The sequence below is a fragment of the Aotus nancymaae genome, unplaced genomic scaffold, assembly GCF_030222135.1.
Source record: "Aotus nancymaae isolate 86718 unplaced genomic scaffold, 86718_ANA_hifiasm-v0.15.2.pri h1tg000015l_1, whole genome shotgun sequence".
NCBI lineage: Eukaryota > Metazoa > Chordata > Mammalia > Primates > Aotidae > Aotus > Aotus nancymaae.
Window position 1 is genome coordinate 11349031 of NW_026988427.1, and position 19572 is coordinate 11368602.

At 41.4% G+C, this 19572-nt stretch overlaps 1 protein-coding gene and 1 non-coding gene across 4 annotated transcripts in view; both read right to left on the reverse strand.

Moving 5' to 3' along the window:
• Positions 1-3286: 3286 nt before the first annotated feature.
• Positions 3287-19572, reverse strand: part of ZNF354B (zinc finger protein 354B) — a 28692-nt gene continuing 12406 nt past the window's right edge. For 2 of the 3 annotated variants that reach the window (XM_012451529.3, XM_012451530.3), the window contains exon 5: positions 8825-11754. In XM_012451529.3, coding sequence (XP_012306952.2) covers positions 10172-11754 — 1583 coding nt within the window. In that variant the 3' untranslated portion in view covers positions 8825-10171. Of the gene's footprint in view, positions 5840-8824; positions 11755-19572 lie in introns of those variants that run through there. The other variant, XR_010342881.1, reaches the window with a different exon arrangement.
• LOC135275183 (U1 spliceosomal RNA) lies at positions 9244-9412 on the reverse strand. The gene has a single exon (XR_010342885.1). It is a non-coding gene; the product is annotated as a U1 spliceosomal RNA (small nuclear RNA).

Consider the following 19572-nt stretch of genomic DNA (forward strand, 5'->3'; position numbering starts at 1 on the left):
CCGGCTTTCTTTTATTATTATTATTATTAAGAGATGGAGTCTCTCTGTTGTACAGGCTGGAGTGCAGTGCAGTCGTGCAATCTTGGCTCACTGCAACCTCCACCTCCCAGGTTCAAGTGATTCTCCTGCCTCAACCAAGAACCTCTCCAACCTCCACCTCCCAGATTCAAGTGATTTTCATGCCTCACCCGAGTAGCTGGGATTACAGGCACCCACCACCATGCCCAGCTAATTTTTGTATTTTTAGCAGAGACGGGGTTTCACCATGTTGGTCAGGCTGGTCTCGAACTCCTGACTTCAAGTGATCCACTTGCTTCAGCTTCCCAAAATGTTGGGATTACAGGCATCAGCCATCATGTCTGGCCTAGCTTTGCTTTTTTCTTTTAAATTCTACCTCAGGCTTAAAAATGGTTTACATTCCAACATTACAATACTAAGGGATTCTGTATCTATTTATCTTTACCACAGCTCTTCATATTTTCATATAGTTTCATATTACCTTTTAATTTAAAGAATGCCCTTTGGCATTTTTTGAGACAAGTCTCTCTCTGTCATCTAGACTGCAGTGCAGTGGCATGATCTTAGATCAAGGCAACCTCTGCCTCCCAAGTTCAAGGGATTCTCTTGCCTCAGCCTCCCACGTAGCTGGTACTACAGGTGCCCACCACTACACCTGGCTAATTTATGCATTTTTAGTAGAGATGTTTCACCATGTTGGCCAGGCTGGTCTCAAACTCCTGGTCTCATGTGATCTGCCTGCCTTGACCTCCCAAAGTGCTGAGATTATAGGCATGAGCCACCATGCCTGTTCAGATCTGCATTTCTTTAGTGTTGGTTTTTGGAGGTTTTTTTTTTTTTTTTTTAAGGGGACGCTTTCACTCTTTCTTTATAGCCTTGTGATATTTTGTTGAGATTGGCCCTTTGAAAAAAGTCCCCTCCAGCAGTCTTGAAGGATTGGCTTTGTATAAAAGAAGACCACCATCATTTAGCACAACTAGAGATTCTGGAATTGTCTCAAACTTTTTCTGGGGATGCTACTTCTCCGCGCTTGTGCCTATGAGGTCTTTGCCTGCTTCTTTAGATTGTAACCTTTGCTCCCCTTGCTGTTTGCAGTTTTACAGTCTCTCTGGTGATGTAACAAACTGCAGTGTTCACCTTTGTTCTCAACAGCCCCCAATCTAGCATCCAAACTACTAATTCCAGTCAGTTTTCTGAGTCTCATGAGACAGAAACCATATCCTTGGAAAGCCCCATGAAAAACCACTCTTCTTCCTTCCTGAGGGAGAAGCTGAGAGCTGAGTGATTTTTTTCCTGATCACACCTTGCCATGCTAGGCAGTGGGAGTGGCTAGAGTGGGTAAATGTCAAAATTTTTCTACCACGTTGATATGTCTCGTCTTTGCACTCACCTGGTGTGCTACAACCTCTTAAATAGCGTTTGGCATTCTTATAGAAGCAATTTGTTTTGTATTTTGGTGTTAGCTGATGGCTCTGTGGGAGAACAAGGGCCTAAGGCTTCCTATTCTGCCGATGTCATTTCCCTGGGTTAAAAATTCTTTTCAGGACTTGAAAAATGTTGTGCCTCCGTGGTTTCTGACAAAAAATCTGTTTTCATTTGATTTTTATCCCTATAGGTGTGTTTTCTCTCTAGCCTCCAGATTTTGTCTTTTAGTTTTCCAAAGTTGAACTGCGATGTGTTTTGGGGTGGATTCTTTGGTTTCATGCTTTAGGGGGTTTGCTCAGCTTTTTGTATCTATAGGTTCTTATCTTTTATTAAACCTGGGATTTTTCGGTCATTAATACTTCAAAGACTTTCCAGGCCCACTCTTTCTTCTCTCTCTCCTGAACTCTGATTATATTGTTAGATTTATTATTATAGTTCTACAGATTTCCTGAGTCTCTTCTTTTTTTCCAGTCTGTTTTCTCTCTGTATTTAAGACTGAGTAAATTCTATTATATTTTCAAGTTCACTGATACTTTCCTCTGTCCTCTCAGTTCTGCTTTTGTGCCTATACAGTGAGTCTTTAAATTTTTGGTTACCGTATTTTAGTTCTAAAATTTCCACTTTTTCTTCATCTCACTTTTTTGCTGAAACATTCCATTTCTTTGCTGAGTCTTTATTTCAAATATTTTCATAATTGCTCATTGAAACATACTTATGACGGTACTTTAAAATCTTTTGTCAGATAATTGTAACATGTCTATCATTAACTTGCTAGTGTGTACTGATTGTCTTTTTTCATTCAAGTGATCTTCCTGGCTTTTTTTTTTTTTAAGATGAGATTTCACCATGTTGGCCAGGATGGTCTTGATCTCCTGACCTGGTGATCCTCCCACCTCAGCCTCCCAAAGTGCTGGGATTACAGGCGTGAGCCACCATCTCTGCCCTCTTCCTGGCTCTTGACATGACTTTTTGAAACTTGAACAATTTTGGTATTACGTTATGAAACTCTGATGCTTAATTGACCAGGTGGACTAGAAGTTCAGGTTCCTCACTTGTCATCTCTAGACACCACACGATGTAAGGGTCTCCATTTTACTTGTGAGGGTGAAATTTCTGGCAGCTCACTAGGCCTACACTGATAAAACTATGGCTGGGAGCTGTCAGTGTGCCTCGTTCCTGCTCCCTATTTACCTTCCAACAACACTGTGGGGTTAGAACCTGGTCTGATTACCGCTGGGCAGTGGGAAATGGTCTTACTCTGCACTAGGCCTCCACTTACACCAACCTAGCAGAAATGGGGAAGGATGCCTTCTTCCTACTGTGTGGGGAATAAGCTCTTTCTGCATATGGTCCCCACTATTAGTGCTGGGATAGGGTAGGTGCTCATTACCAGCCACTGTGGATGAATAACCTAACTCTTGGCATTCTCTGACACCACCCAGCAGGGTTTTATGAACCTTCTTTACATCCTTTTAAGGGTGTAAGTCTAGACTCCCCACTTGGCTTTGTGGATGTGCATAGTCATAGGACCGGCTCTATCAGGTTGTGTGACTGAAGTAGAGTGGCCATCTCAAGTTTTCTGTCTTGCTAGACTGCCCAATTGCTGGTCCCTTGGGTAGAGACTGTAGGCTTTTCTTAGGGCTTCCTTTTATGGTGGGTCTCTGTTGGTGTTTCTGGGTTTCCATCTTCTTCAGCTCCAAGTCTGGGATATATGAGGCAAAAAGAATCACCACAGGTCAGGCATGGTGGCTCATATCTGCATCCTAGCACTTTGGAAGCCAAGGTGGAAGGATCACCTGAGCCCAGGAGTTTGAGCCTGGGAAACATAGGGAGAGCCATCCCTACCAAAAAAAAAAAAAAAAAAGCCAGGTATGGTGATGCATGTACAGGACTGTGGTCCCAGCTATTTTGGAGGCTGGAATGGGAGGATCAGTTGAGCCTTGGAGGTCAAGACTGCAGTGAGCCATGATTACATCACTGCATTCCAGCCTGGGCAAGAGAACAAGACCCTGTCTTGAAGAAAAAAAAAAAAAAATCAATCACCAGAGTCTTATGTTTGTTTATAATATACAAGGTTTCAGATGTATGGGATAAATAAGGAAAGGTACATCCATCTATTCCATCTTCCTGGAACAATCTGGTTTTCAGGTTGAAAATTTAATTTGTAATGCACAATTAATTTATTGAACAATATATACCAATATTTTATTGAACAATATGTACCAACAAGAAAATAGTAAAATTTATTTATAGTTCTTTTTATCCTCAGGTCAACTCATCTTGAAATCTCTAAACAAAAATTCTTATGATGAACATTTAAAATTTTGAGTTGATCTATACCATATACCAGTAAGAACCATAATGCAAGATATTAAATAATACTGTGGAATTTCTAGAGTTGAAAAGGCTAGAAACTATGTAACTTGAAGCAGAATGGGGGCTGGAAAACATACAGGTTTCCTGACTGTTCAGTGACCTCAGAAAGTTCTATCTGAAAATAAGGCTGGGTGTGATAGTTCCCGCCTGTAATCCCAGCACTTTGGTAGGCTGAGGCGGGCAGATCACCTGAGGTCAAAAGTTTGAGACCAGCCTGACCAACATGGAGAAACCCTGTATCTACTAAAATACAAAATTAGCCAGATGCGGTGGCAGGCACCTATAATCACAGCTACTCAGGAGGCTGAGGCAGGAGAATCGCTTGAACCCGGGAGGTGGAAGTTGCAGTGAGCCAAGATCATGCCACTGCACTCCAGCCTGGGTGACAGAGCAAGACTCCATCTCAAAAAAAAAAAAGTTGTATCTGAAAATAAAAAATTTTTCATTTTTTTAATAGATCTTAGAAATTATATTACTGAAATAACTGACTTTATAGTCTGGGACAGACTGAACTATGATACTAAATATCTTCTGACTTTGAAAGACTAATTGCACCTTAATTCTGAAAAACATAACTATGTCAGCTTTAATGAAGAATTTTGGCCAGAAGTGGTGGCTCATTCCTGTAATCCCAGTACTTTGGGAGCCTGAGGTGGGTGGGTCACAAGATCAAGAGATCAAGATGATCCTAGCTAACAAGGTGAAACGCTGTCTCTACTAAAAAATACAAAAATTAGCTGGGCGTGGTGGCACCCGCCTGTAGTCCCAGCTACTCGGGAGGCCGAGGCAGGAGAATCGCTTGAACCCGGGAGGCAGAGGTTGCAGTGAGCCAAGACTGCACCACTGCACTCTAGCCTGGCAACAGAGCAAGACTCCATCTGAAAAAAATAATAATAAATAAAAAAAGAATTTTACCATCTGTAGTATTTGGCAAAATACCAGAACAGTATCAGACACTAAGAACAGAAATAACCTTTTTAGTTCTCACTAAGAACTCTTCTCAGTGACTCACCCAAAGTCCTACTCTCAAGAACCAGTCCTTCAGTTTCTCAAGCCAGAAATGATCGAGTCATCTCCTCTATCAGATAATTCTTCCTAAAATAGTCTTCAAATTGGTCATTTGCTCCTCAGAAATATACAGAGAATCAGTATGTCCAGCATCATATCCAAACTCCTAGTCTTAGACACCATTCAAAGACTGTAGCTTTCATTTCAAGTATTTTTATTTTATGCTACCAGGAGCCGTCTACACCAGCAAGGCCAGTCTCTCTACAGGTCCCTACAGATGCTAGATTTACTCTCCCTCTGAGCCTTTCGCTCCTCCGTTACTCTTGGCCTTGCCTTCCAAGAGACGTCATTTCCATGTATTATTACATCTGTCCTTAAGAGTTGGATAATTTCTTTTTGCTCTAAGTTCTTAGAATACAACGTCGGGTACTTCATCAGGCTTCTATTTACTAAGGAAGAAATGTCATCTCATATACACACACACACACACACACACACACACATTTATGATGACATATCATGACCAAGCAGAATTTCAGGAATGAAACACTAGGTAACACCAAAATTCAGACAATTATCTATTAAAAGAATGAAGAGAAAAACAAAATGATCATTTCAACCAATGCAGAAAATGGATGTAACAAAATACTACTCCCTTTTGTGATGAAAACTCACATTACACTAGGAATATGAGGCGATGTCCTTATTCTGATAACAGGGATCCGCAATTTTTTTGGCAGTGGGGTGAGTGGGGACAGAATCTGGCTCTGTTGCCCAAGCTGGAGTGCAGTGGTGGGATCACAGCTCACTGCAGCCCTAACCTCTTGAGCTCAAGCAATTCTCTTACCTCAGCCTCCGAAGTAGCTGGGACTACAGATGGGCACCACCATGCCTGGCTAATTTTGTTTTTGTTGTTTTGCTCAGGCTGGTCTCGAACTCCTGGGCTCAAGCAATTCTCTTGCTTTGGCCTCCCAAAGTGCTAGGATTACAGGTGTGAGCCGCCATGCCCAGCCTGCGAAGAAGTTAAAGCTAACATAATATTAAATAGAGAAACACTTATCATTTCTATTCAACACTGTACTGGCCTATACTATGTAGTGCTATAATGTAAGAAAAATAAATAAAATGTATTATGATTGGAAAAGAGAAATAGAATGGAAATTATTTAGATGATTGTGTATGCAGAATAATCAAAAGAATCTACAAATGAGCTATTAGAAATAAGAGAATTTAGTTAGGTTGCTGGACACAAAGTCAATATACAGAAACCAATTGTACTAACATACCAGTAACAAACAGGAATGAAGTTTTAAAATACGATCTGCAATAATATAGTCTTGCCTATGTATCTGCAGTGATAGACATCGTGCCACCTTTTGCCACTGCACACGCTTTTCCCCAATTTGGAATGCCTTTCCATCTACCTCCACATGCCTGTTGAACTCCAACATTTACTTCCAGTCTCTTCAGATATACCACTTTTTAAAAAACATTTTCTCTCCCTCCCTGAGTACTTTTCAAACTTTAATTCACCAGCAAATTTTTTCCTTATAATTACAAAAAATAGTAACTATCAAATATATAAAAGTGATAAACATGGAGCTTTCTTATTGAAACAAGGGTAGGAAATAAACTCAAGAGCCTTGACTTCCCAAAAAATCTCCAGGGAAAGACTGAAAATCATTAATTTGATTATTATTATTATTTTTGGAGAGGTAGTCTTGCTCTGTTACCCAGGCTGTAGTATAGTGGTGTGATCTCGGCTCACTGCAACCTCTGCCTCCCGGGTTCAAGCGATTCTCCTGTCTCAGCCTCCCTAGTAGCTGGGACTACAGGTGTGCGCCACCATGCCCAGCTAACTATTTCAGTAGAGAAGCGGTTTCATTGTGTTGCCCAGGCTGGTCTTGAACTCCTGAGCTCAGGCAATCTGCCTGCCTTGGCCTCCCCAAGTGCTAGGATTACAGGCATAAGCCACCACACGTCCAGCCAGGTTATTATTATTAAGCACCCAAATATCCAAATTGCTATTCTTAGCAACAATTTAAAAAATGAAGTCTTTCTCCTATCTTACAGAAAATGAGTCAGCAGGCAGAAATTCCTTCACCTCCAAATCAAACAAACTTATCTGTATTCCCATCTTTATGTGGGCTTCTCCCCCACCTGAAGTTAGGTTAATTCCTCCACCTGTGCTATGACTCGAATGTCTTTCAGAAAATTTGTTCCTCCCAGCGATGTTGTCTTTAATCCACTCTCAACATGTGTATACATTAAATCATTACAACAGAAATGCTCCCTAAGTCATTCTTCCCTTCAATTACACCTGAAATACTCTAACAGCCTACTTGTGCCCTCTACTTCAATGAAATTTCTCTTGCCAAAGTCTCCAATATCTCCTTATTCATCAATTTACTCTTATGACTTGATTTATAGCACCTGACACTACTGCATCTGAGATGCATTTATCCCTTGGGCTCAGTGACATCACTCTTCTGCCTTTTCTCCTACATAAGGGGCCATTCCTTTTCATCTTTGCACAATGGCTTCATCAACTTCTTGTATACTGATGTTTTCCTGGGTTGTATCCATGATCCCTTTCTCATTCTAATCTATACATTCTCATGGCCAATTTACATGTGCCATGCTTTTCACTACTAACTATATCGTAACTACTTCTAAGCCATCCAGCTCACACTGCCCTTTTAGATTTGGATGAGTTTTTTTTTTGAGACAGAGTCTTGCTCTGTCGCCCAGGCTGAAGTGCAGTGGCATGATCTGGGCTCACTGCAACCTCTGCCACCTAGCTTCAAGCAATTCTCCTGTCTCAGCCTCCTGAGTAGCTGGGACTATATGCACCCATGCCTGGCTAATTTTTGTATTTTTAGTAAAGACGGGGTTTCACCATATTGATCAGGCTGGTCTTGAGCTCCTGACCTCAGGTGACCCACCCACCTTGGCCTCCCAAAGTGCTGGGATTATAGGCATGAGCCACCGTGCCTGGCCTGGATGACTAATTTGACACGTATAAAATCAAACTGTTTACATTGTTTGACACGTATAAAATCAAACTGTTTACATTGCCTACAAGGCGTATTACACCACCATCCATCCAGGTAACTACGAAACCTAGCAGTTAATCTACCCTGTGTGTCAATCACCTTCCCCAATTATTTGACTGCAAAAACTATGCCCTATCTATTCTTACTACATTAGTATTTGCAACATGTTCTTCACTGACTACCCTTGCTTGAGCTTAGAGCCTCCTTCACCAATCATTGGAGGTTGAATTCTAGGCTTCAGTCTGTTCAGTTGTCTTCAATCTCCTAACTTCATCCTCCATACATTGATGCAATACAGTTTCCATTACTTAAAATCGTTACTTGGTACCCTAAATTTCAGAATAAAAGTCAAATTCCTTAGTTTGGTAAGTTAGACCTTTTGTTACCTAAGCTACTGCCTTCTCAAGCTTCAGTATCTTTTTTCATTACTTTCTACAGACTCTCTACAAGTGTAACATGCTGTCATCACCCGCCCACCTACATCTTTGTCTACGTGGTTCCCTCTATTTAGAATCTCACTTTATGAAGAATACCTATTATTCTTTCAAAACTGGGCTCAGGCCTTGTGGTCTCTGGGACACTATCGCTGGTCTCTCCTGGTTCGCTTGGTTACTCTCCCTTCCTTATTTCTGCATCCCATGCATATCTCTCCATCTGTATTCTGCAATACAGCATCACAGCTTACCTATTTATCTGTGAAAACCCCTTTAACACATTATAATTTGTTTACTCCCTTTAATCTCTTCTCCACCCACACAATTCATGACTTCTTTAAGATAAGTTCTGTTTCTTTCGTCTATGCAATTCCTAGAGCTCAGGAGAGTATCTGGCCCAAACTCAGGCTTAAACAAACATTACTGAGTAAATCAGTTTTGAAATTTACAATTATTTTTTAAAAATTTCCTTTGTGGTCTGAAACTTTTAAAAACTAGAAAACCCCATGAGGAAAACAATCTTTTATTTCATAAACTGATACATTTTGAAGACTGTCACAGGTGATAGGCTCTTTAAACAGGTAGAATTTCATCTGCAGCCAACTAAAAAATATTAATAGCTTTAGCCTTGAAGTGATTGCCTAAACAAACAAAATGCTTCAACCTAAATTATCTAACATTACTGTTCAGAGAATAGCAAGTATGGTTTCATAATAAAGCCATGCACGCAGTTTGACACTAGGTCAGGAAAAGGTAAATTCCAGACACTGAGAGGTAGTTCAGTTAGTTTTTATCTCTTATTTGGTCCTTTGCTCTAATATTGCATATATATATATATATATACACACACACACACACATATATGTGCAATATTCAAAAAATGTTTATGAATTATTGCAGTATTTGCTGTAGTTGCACATGGTGCCTGAAAAATATTTTACAGTATTATTTTCCCCCCACTATCACAGATTATGCAGTTGAGTTTCCCACATTTGGGGAAATCACAGGGGTCAACACATCTGGAGTACAATGGATAAGCCTTGCTCTGAGAAAACCACCTTTGTGATCATGGTACCTCCCCTGCCAGGTAAGAGTATGTTGCATGCATGTGTGTGTGTGTGTGTGTGTGTGTGTGTGTGTGTGTGTGTGTGTGTAATTTTTTTTTTCTGAGAGAGAGTTTTGCTCTGTTGCCCAAGCTGGAGTGCAGTGACGCAACCACAGCTCACTGAAACCTCTGCCTCCTGGGTTCAAGCGATTCTGTCTCAGCCTCCTGAGTAGCTGAGATTACAGGCATGTGCCACCACACCCAGCTAATTTTTGTATTTTTAATGGAGATGGGGTTTTTACCATGTTGGCCAGACTGGTCTCGAACTTCTACCCTCAGGTGATCCGCCCACCTCAGCCTCCCAAAGTGATGGGATGACAGGCGTGAGCCACCGTGCCTGGCCTATTGCATATATTTTTAAGATCCAATTATTCTGTTTGCTATTAAAATGTTTGGTATAATAAATATGCTTATTTTTATGCAATAGTAGCTTATATAGTTGTTTTTCTAATGAAAACTCCAGCACCTGAGCACTGAGTTTTCTCATTCTTGCATATCATAGATAGCATATAATGCTAATAAAGAGATTTTAAAAACATACCTTTTATCTTACAAATGGCCAATTTCAAAGTCTGCAACAGTGAATTGTCTTGGGATATTTTTTTAAAGTGGGTGACAAGTGTGAAAGCTTTCCCCATATGTATTACGGAGCTAAAGTTTATTCTTTAAACTTGGTATCTGATGAGAACTAAGTTTTCTCTATTTCATTCTCAAGCATGTATTCTCTGATGAGTTTTGGTTTAAGGCTTTCACACATGCAAATCAGCTTTTAAGGAGTCCTCTTCAATGTGAATTTTATAATGATTAGTGAGGGATGACCTCTGGCTAAAGAGTTTTCCACAGGCGTGACATTCATAGGGTTTCTCTCCAGTGTGAATTCTTTGATGTGCAATAAGTGATGAGCTTTGTCTAAAAGTTTTCCCACACGTATTACATTTAAAGGGTTTTTCTCCTGTATGAATCCTCTGATGTTGAGTAAGAGCTGCACTTTGGCCAAAAGACATCCCACATTCCTCGCATCGGTATGGTTTCTCTCCAGTGTGAATTCTCTGGTGATTACTAAGGGATGAGTTACACCTGAATGTTTTCCCACACTCGTTACACTTATAGGGTCTTTCTCCAGTATGCATTCGCTGATGCTGAATGAGCGCTGAACTCTGTCTGAAGGCTTTTCCACATACTTTACATTTACATGGTTTCTCTCCAGTATGAATTCGCTCATGAATAATAAGCGTCGAGTGGGAACTTAAGGCTTTACCACATTCATTACAATTATACAATTTCTCCCCAGTATGAATTATTCGATGCCTATTAAGTCGTGAAATAGAAGTGAAGCCTTTTCCACATTCGTTGCATCTATAGGGCTTTTCTCCAGTGTGAATTCTTTCATGTTGAATAAGAGAGGCACTTTGACTGAAGGCTCTCCCACATTCACCACATTTAAAAGGTTTCTCTCCGGTGTGAATTCTCTGATGATAACGAAGGGATGAGCTAGACTTAAAGGTGTTGCCACATTCATTACATAAGTAGGACTTCTTTCTGAGATGAACTTTCTGACATCCAGAAAGGGATGTGCTGTAACTGGATGGCTTCCTACCTGGATTATATCTATGGGGATTTTCTCGAGCGTGGATTTTTTGATGTATAAAAAGGCCAGACCTTCGGCTGAAGGATTTACCACATTCTTTACATCTGTAGCATTTCTCCACGGTATGCGTTCTTAGATGCTTACAAAGGGATGCACTATGGCTGAAGGCTTTCCCACATTCTTTACATAAGTAGGGTTTCTCTCCTGTATGAGTTCTTTGATGTTGAATAAGAGCAGAACTTTGGTTGAAGGCTTTTAAACATTCTTTACATTTAAATAATTTTTCTCCAGTGTGGTTTTTCTGATGTTTACGAAGGGATGAATGGTGAATGAAGGCTTTTTCACATGTGCTGCATTTATAGCGTTTCTCTGCCGTCTTGATTTTTGATTGGTTAAGTAAATTTGAATTCTGCTTGAAACTATTTCTTTGTATTTCACATTTTGACAGAGTTTTCTCGCTAGCAAATCTCTGCTGCTTGATGAACACTGATTTTAAGTAGAAGTTTTGACCAAATTCAACATTTTTATGGCTTCTGTCTACAGTGAGGATTTTTGTATGGGTAATTGAAATTATTTGTACATTTTCATTTTTGTCTTGCTGTTTCTTTAATTTCTCTTCATATATGCAGGGTCTTTCTGACATGAAGTTCCAGGGTTCATCCCTTTTCAGTCTTTTCCTCATCAGCTCCTGAAATGAATCCTGAGTTTGAGTTGTCTTTGTCATTTTAGGATTGCTCTTACATCCTGAAAAACAAAAAAAGAAAGCAACTGCCAATGATTCATGTGACTGGCTGAGACTAAATGTGTAGAAGGAAGATTAATGATATCTCAAGAAGGGTTTGCTTTATGACTAAAAGACAGTAAGAGGACAAAATTTTTAAAAACACTACATAAAACAATGGATGACAGCTGAACTGGTAAGTGAACAAAAAAATAAAGCAAACTCATTTTAGGAGTGACCAAGAGAATGGAGCGAAGGGATCAGAGAAGGAGGAGGCATATGAATTTAGGAAATACAGTCTGGTACCCAAAGCCTATGATGGGCTCATAAATTACCCCACTCCTGTGATTATGTATACTTCTGAATGTCTTCCTTCCTTTTCCTACATTCCAAACTCCTTTGTATCCTTCAGATTCAGTTCAAATGTTAACTCCTCTGTGTACCTTTTCCTAACAACTCACTCCCCTTATTATAGCACTTATTACAGTACATTAAATGCATATAAGTAAGAAATAATATACAACTAGAGATGCTGAGAAAGTCTTCAACAAAATTCAGCACCATTGACAATAAAAACACTCAAGCAAAAATGAACTGAGGGATACTTCCTCAACATGATAAAATACATAGACCTTTGTCCTAAAGCTACTATCTTATTAAATATACTAGAGGTATTTCTGCTATGCTCAAGAACAAGACAAAGACATCCATTACTTTCCCTACAATTTACCAATGCAATCAGATAACATAATTCGATTAGAGATTAGTTAAAAGAAAGTAAAACTACCTCTATTTGCTCACAATATAATATTAAAAAGTGCAGAGAATGAATGATAAAAATCATTCAGTGAAGTAATTGGATATAAAATTGACACATTAAAATCAATAGCCTTCGTTTACACAAGGGATCAGAGTAGTAAATATACAAGTTGTATGAAAAGCCTATATGAGGGAAATTTTATACCAGTCTTAAATGACATTAAAGTATATATGATGGATGACATTAAAGTATATCTGAAGAAATAATCACCTCTCCTATTCCTGGATGTAACAACTTAACATTATAAAAACGTCACTGCATTGAGACAGGATATAGATAGGATTTCTCAACCTCAGATTACATTTTAAGCTAGATGATTTAGTTGTGTGGATAGTGTGGGCTTCCCTGTGTATTGTGGAATATTTAGCAGCATACTTGCTATCTCTACCCTACAGATATCAGTAGCACCTCCCCCTCACAACTCCTCCCTCCAGGACGTGACAAGCAAAAATGTTTCAAGACACTGACAAATGACAGAATCACTCCTGGTAGATAATCATTGGAATAGATGAATACAAAAATGATCATGAATTGATAGCTGCTGAAACTGGATGATGGGCTGGGTAATCCCAGCAATTTGGGAGGCCAAGACAAGAGGATCCCTTGAGCACAGGAGTTTGAGATCAGCCTGGGCAATATAGTGAGATCCTGTCTCTAAAACAAACTCACTAACTAACTTAGCTGGGCATGGTGGCACTCCTCCGAAGTCCTAGCTACACGAAAGGCTGAGGCAGGAGGATCACTTGAGCCAAGGAGGCTACAATGTGCCATGATTATGTAATTGCAATCCGGCCTGGGTGACAGTGAGAGATCCTGTCAAGACAGAAAAAAAGAAAGAAAGAAGGACGGAAGGACGGAAGGAAGGAGAGGGAGGGAGGGAGGGAGAGAGTGAGGGAGTGAGGGAAAAGAAAAGGAAGGAAGGATGGATAAAGGGAGAAAGAGAGAGAGAGAAAGAGAGAGAAAGGAAGGGAGGAAAGGAGGAAGGGAGAGGAAGGGAAAGGAAGGGAGGGGAGGGGAGGGGAGGGACGAGACAAGACAGAAAAGAAATTGGACGATAAATGGGAAATCATTATATTATTCTATTTTTATATGTGCTCAAACTTTTCCACAACAATACTAAAAATGAAGGTTCCTTCTACCTTCTGTCTTTCCTTGTAACAGGAGTGAATGGGTTAACCTTTTTCCCTTTATAGACCATACCTAGTAAGAGAGTTGCAATTTAAAAACTCTGGTTTCTGCAAAGAAATCAGCACACAGGCTGAGCGCAGTGGCTTCTGCCTGTAATCCTAGCACTTTGGGAGGCCGTGGCAGGTGGATCACCTGAGGTCAGGAGTTTGAGACCAGCCTGGTCAACATGGTGAAACCCCATCTCTACTAAAAACAAAAGTTAGCCGGGAGTGGTGGTGCATGTCTGTAAACCCAGTTACTCAGGAGGCTGAAGCAGAATAATAGTTTGAACCTGGGAGACGGAGGCTGAAGTGAGCCGAGACGGCGCCACTGCACTGCACTCCAGCCTAGGCAACAGAGCGAGACTCCGTCAAATAAAAAAAAAAAAAATTCAGCACACAGAGGATAAGGTCCTAAAAATATATTTCCTTTAAAAACAAACTTTCGGCCAGAGTGGTGGCTCACACCAGCACTTTGGGAGGCTGAGGCAGGTGATCACTTGAGGTCAGCAGTTCGAGACCAGTCTGACCAACATGGTGAAACTCTATTTCTACTAAAAATACAAAACTAGCGAGTATGGTGGTGCATGCCTGTAATCCCACCAGCTACTTGGGAGGCTGAGGCAGGAGAATCACTTGAACCTGTGAGGCAGACAGATCCAAGATCACATTATTGCACTCCAGCCTGGGTGACAAGAGCAAAACTCCGTCCCAAAAAAAAAAAAAAAAAAAAAAATAACTTTCTAAGTGGAAAATTTAAGTATTTATCAAATGACAAAATATACGTTTGTTTATTTATTTTCAGAGTACTTCATAACTGTGACTTTTATGCAAGACCTCACCTTCAGCAGACCTCAACCAACAGACATCGGTAGCACCTCCCCCTTAAAACTCCAGATGGTGGCATACTACATACTACATACATACTTGAAGACAGAGAATGCCAAGTGTGAAATAAATGTGAGGTAAAAGAAAAAGTGGATGTCAGGGAAGATGGCAGAGTAGGAAGCAGCAAGGTTCTATCTATCCACCTAGACAAGTGAGCTGTCAGAATCTGTCTCATACAACTATTTTGAAACTCTGGAAACTATTTGAAGGCTTGCAGCTCCTAGGGGAAGGCCTGGCCAGTCAAGCGAATTGATTTCAGCTGGTAGCAGCTACCCATGTCTAATCCCTTAAACTCAGGGCTTGCAGCCATACTGGCCTCCCTAGAGTGGCCTTTGGTGGCCAAAGTGGCAACAAAGACCTTGCTCTCCAAATAATGGGGATCCTGGGTTTAGACTGCAAATTATTGCTGTGAATCACAGAGGTGCAGACAGAAATGCAGGCTGGCATTTTTGCAATCCCCACTGACCTGATGTGCTTCCAGAGGATTTAAGGAACAGTGCCTACTATTTTTCCCTTCTGTTTCTTCCTTTTCCTGCTTTGGGGAATCAGACATTTAAGGATAAGGATATTTGGCGCAGTGGCTCACGCCTGTAATCCCAGCACTTTAGGGGGCTGAGGTAGGCAGATCCCTTGAGGTCAGCAGTTCGAGACCAAGCCTGGCCAACATGGGGAAACCCCAACTCTATTAAAAATACAAAAATTAGCCAGGTGTGGTGGCAGGCACCTGTAATCCCAGCTACCTGGGAGGCTGAGACAGAAGAATCACTTGAACCTGGGAGGCGGAGGTTGCAGTGAGCCGAGATGATGCCACTGCACTCCAGCCTGGGTGACAGAGTGAGACTCCATCTCAAAAGCAAAACAAACTAAAAGTAAAGCAAATGCACACATGGGGAATGTAGAAAGTCACTGCACAAGGCCAGGGAAGACGCAGGCTCAGAAAAAAATATGAGAAGATCTTCAGTTTATATATACCTTAGCTAATTCCTGGACTAGTGACACCCTACAATAAGAAAACAAAACCAAAACAACAACCAGCGATTCTTATGGAAGTGGGAGAATCTGATCCCCAGAGTTATAACACTGTAAGACAATAATAATAATAATAATAACAACAAGGAGTAAAAAAAAAAAAAGTAGGCCAGCTACACTGGCTCACACCATAATCCCAGCACTTTGGGAGAACGAGGCGGGTGGATCATGAGGTCAGGAGTTCAAGACCAGCCTGGCCAATATGGTGAAACCCTGTCTCTAAAATTAGCTGGGCGTGGTGGCACACACCTGTAGTCCCAGCTACTCGGGAGGCTGAGACGGAAGAATTGCTTGAACCCGGGAGGCAGAGGTTGCAGTGAGCCAAGATTGTGCCACTGCACTACAGCCTGGGTCACAGTGTGAGACTCTGGCTCCAAAAAAATAAAAAAAAGGAAGGTATGGTTCAGTCAGTGGAACAAAATAAATAGAAAACATCTATGAATAAGACCAGATGGCGGCATACTACACAAAGACAACTATCATAAAGATGCACAGAGAGCTAAAGGAAAATATGAATGAGTCATGAAAATGACGAACAAATGGAAGTATCAATAAAAAGAAAACAAAACGAAACCAAGAAGAAATTCTAGGTTTTGAAAGTATAATAACTGAAATGAAAATTTCACCAGAGACATTCAAAAGGTTTAAGCAAAAATCAGCAAACTTTTTAAAATAAGACAATTAAAATTACTTGAGTCTAAGGAAGAAAAAGAAGAAAATATTTAAAAAGTGAACAGAACTTAAGGGACATGCAGGATGCCAAAATATGCATCATCCTGGGGCCCTGGCACGGCCACATCAGCCCTGCCTAGGCTCTCAGGCCAGCAGCAGCTCTGTACTTCCCCAGGACAGAGCTCCCAAAGGGAGGGGCAAGCTGTCATTTTTGCTCTGCCACAGTCCTCACTGCTGTTGCGCTCAGGCTCCAGAGGGTGCACAGTGATTAGCGACTGGAGCAGAGCCCCAGCAGAGCACAGCCGCCCCACAAAAAGTGGCCAGACTGTTTCCCACATGGGTCCCCATTTCCACTTCTCCTTACTGGCCAGAGCCTCCTGACCTAGGACTCCAGCACAACCATCAAGCCTACCTGAACACTTCAGATGGAGGTGGCACATTTCTCTGAAGAGGAAATCTGAGAGAGAACCCATAGCCCCTCCACCATTATAGCTAAAATGGTACCACACTATCCACTCTTGGGCTGGGGAAGGAACACAGGGCCCAGTTGCTACACTGGAACCTCTAGTACACCACAGGTACTACATGGAGACAAGCCCAGTCTCTCTACCTTGTGAGCCTCCATCCCCAACTCTTTACCAGGCAGGGACCCTGTGAAGAGCTGTCCCACCCCTAGCTGAGCATTCCTACTGGTAGTGGCTCTGTGCTTCCCTGAGGAAGGGCTCTCAGAGGCAAATGACAGCCCCTATGCCACTACCACAGCAGCAGTCCTACACCTGCTGCTCTCAGTCTGGGGAAGAAACAGTGAAGCCTTCACTTGCGCTTCCAGCATGCCATAGTCACCATGTGGACAGGAGCCCAGTCTCTTCTCCCTGTGAGCACCAAACCCCCACTATTCACCAAGCAGATCCCCTGCCTCAGGCCAGCAGTGTAGCCACTTCACCCCTTGGCTGAAGATTCCCAGTAGCAGTGGCTCTGTGTTCTGAGGTGCAGCAGACAACGGCAATCCAAAGTCCCTCTGTGGCTGCCGCTACAGTGGTACTGCCCTCGCTACACTTGAACTGGGGAAGGACCAAAGACCCTGAGTACTTTAGCTGTACCTCCAGCAAGCTGCAGTTGCCATAAGCAGCAGCCAGTTTGTCTCCCTGGTGACCTCCCTTCCCCCTGCCAGCTCCTCCTGCTCCTCACCAGGCAGGGCCTCCCTCCCCATTCTGGCCACAGGGCAGCCACTGCACCCTGGGCCAACGGCACTGACTGATAGTGGTTCTGTATCTCTATAGAGCCCCATAGACAAGTGAAAGGCTCTCTGCCACAACCACCACCAAAGTTCCTTCCCCTGTTGCCTCCAAGCTAGGAAGGGAACATAAACCGAGATCACCCCAGAGCTGTGGTGGGCAGCCCAGCAGTGCCAAACTGAGATGTGAAGCCAGCACTCGAGTGGGAGAGGAGCCCATATTGTCAGAGCACTGAGAGGAATGGCTGCAATCTTGAGGAAATACAGAGGAGCAACATAGCTGTGTAAGAGTCTACCTAATGGCCATTACACTTAAGCGCCATCTACCAGACCACAGCCCAAACTTCAACACCAAGAACACTTTACTAATATACCCCTCTGTGAAACTAGGATCAGAATTCAGATACAAATAAAGGCCCTGCACAAAGCCCTGGCCCTCTGAAAACATCCAGAAAAGAAGTCAACTGACTGTACTCAAATTACACCACAGTTAATGAAACATAACCTCACACAAATGAGAAAGAACCATCACAAGAACTCTGGCAAATCCAAAACCCAGGGTGTCTTCCTTCCTCCAAAAGACTGCGCTAGTTTCCCAGCAAGGGCTCCTAAGCAGGCTGAAATGACAGAAATAGAATTCAGAACATGGATAGGAACAAAGATCATCAAGATTCAGAAAGGTGAAACCCAATCCAAGGAATCTCAGGATTACAGTAAAATGACAGAGGAGCTGATAGACAAAATGGCCATTTTAGAAACAAACTAAACTGATAAAGCTGAAAAACATACTACAAGAATTCATAATGCAATTGAACTATAAAACAGACCAAGCTGAAGAAAAAATCTCAGAGCTCAAAGACTGGCTCTCTGAACTCAGTCAAGATAAAAATAAAGAAAAAAGAGTAAAAATGAATGAACAAAACCTGAGAAACATGGTATTATGTAATGAGACAAAATCTATGACTCACTGGCATCACTCAAAGAGGTGGGGAGAAGACAAGTAACTTGGAAAGCACATTTCAGGATATTGCCCATGAAAACCTCTCCAACCTTGCTAGACAAGCCAATATTCAAACGCAGGAAATGGGCCAGGTGTGGTGGCTCATGCCTGTAATCCCAGTACTTTGGGAGTCTGAGGTGGGCGATCACTTGAGACCAGGAGTTCGAGACCACCCTGGCCAAAATGTTGAAACCCTGTTTATGCTAAAACTACAAAAATTAGCTGGACATAGTGGCGCACACCTGTAATCCCAGATACGTGGGAGGCAGAGGCAGGAAAATAGCTTAAGCCCAGGAAACAGAGGTTGCAGTGAGCCAAGATCACGCCACTGAACTCCAACCTGCTGGAAGACAGTGTGTGTAAGACTCCATCTCAAAAAAAAAAAAAAAAAGTAGAGGACTCACATGATAAAAACTACAAACACTGATAGAAGCAAATAAAAAAGAGCTAAATAAATAGACATATCATGTTCACAGATTGGAAGACTAAGCACAGAAAATTGATATACAGGTATACTGCAATTCCTATCAAAATCTCAGCAAGATTCTTTTTGTAGATATAGATAAGATTATTCTAAAATTCATACAAACAAAAGAATAATAGATAAAAATTAAAAAAAAGATAAGAAATAATCACTCTACCCAACATTAAAGCCTATATATATGTATGTATCAATCAACACTGTGTGGTATTGGGAGAGGAACAGAAACACAAATCAATGGAATGAAAAAGAAAACCCAAAACAACCCAACAAACATGGCCAAGTGACTTTTGACAAAGGTACCAAAGAATTCAGTAGAGGAAAGACAGCTTCAACAAATAATGGAGCAAGTAAACATTCATATGCAAAAAAATAAACCTCACAACTAATACAAAAATTAACTCAAAAAAGGTCATGAACATAAATGAAAAAGGTAAAACTATAGCACTTTTAGAAGTACATGGCAGAAAATCTTCATGATCTAAGTATAGGCAAAATTCTTATATTTGACACCAAAAGCACAATCCATAAAAGGAAACACTGATCAGCTG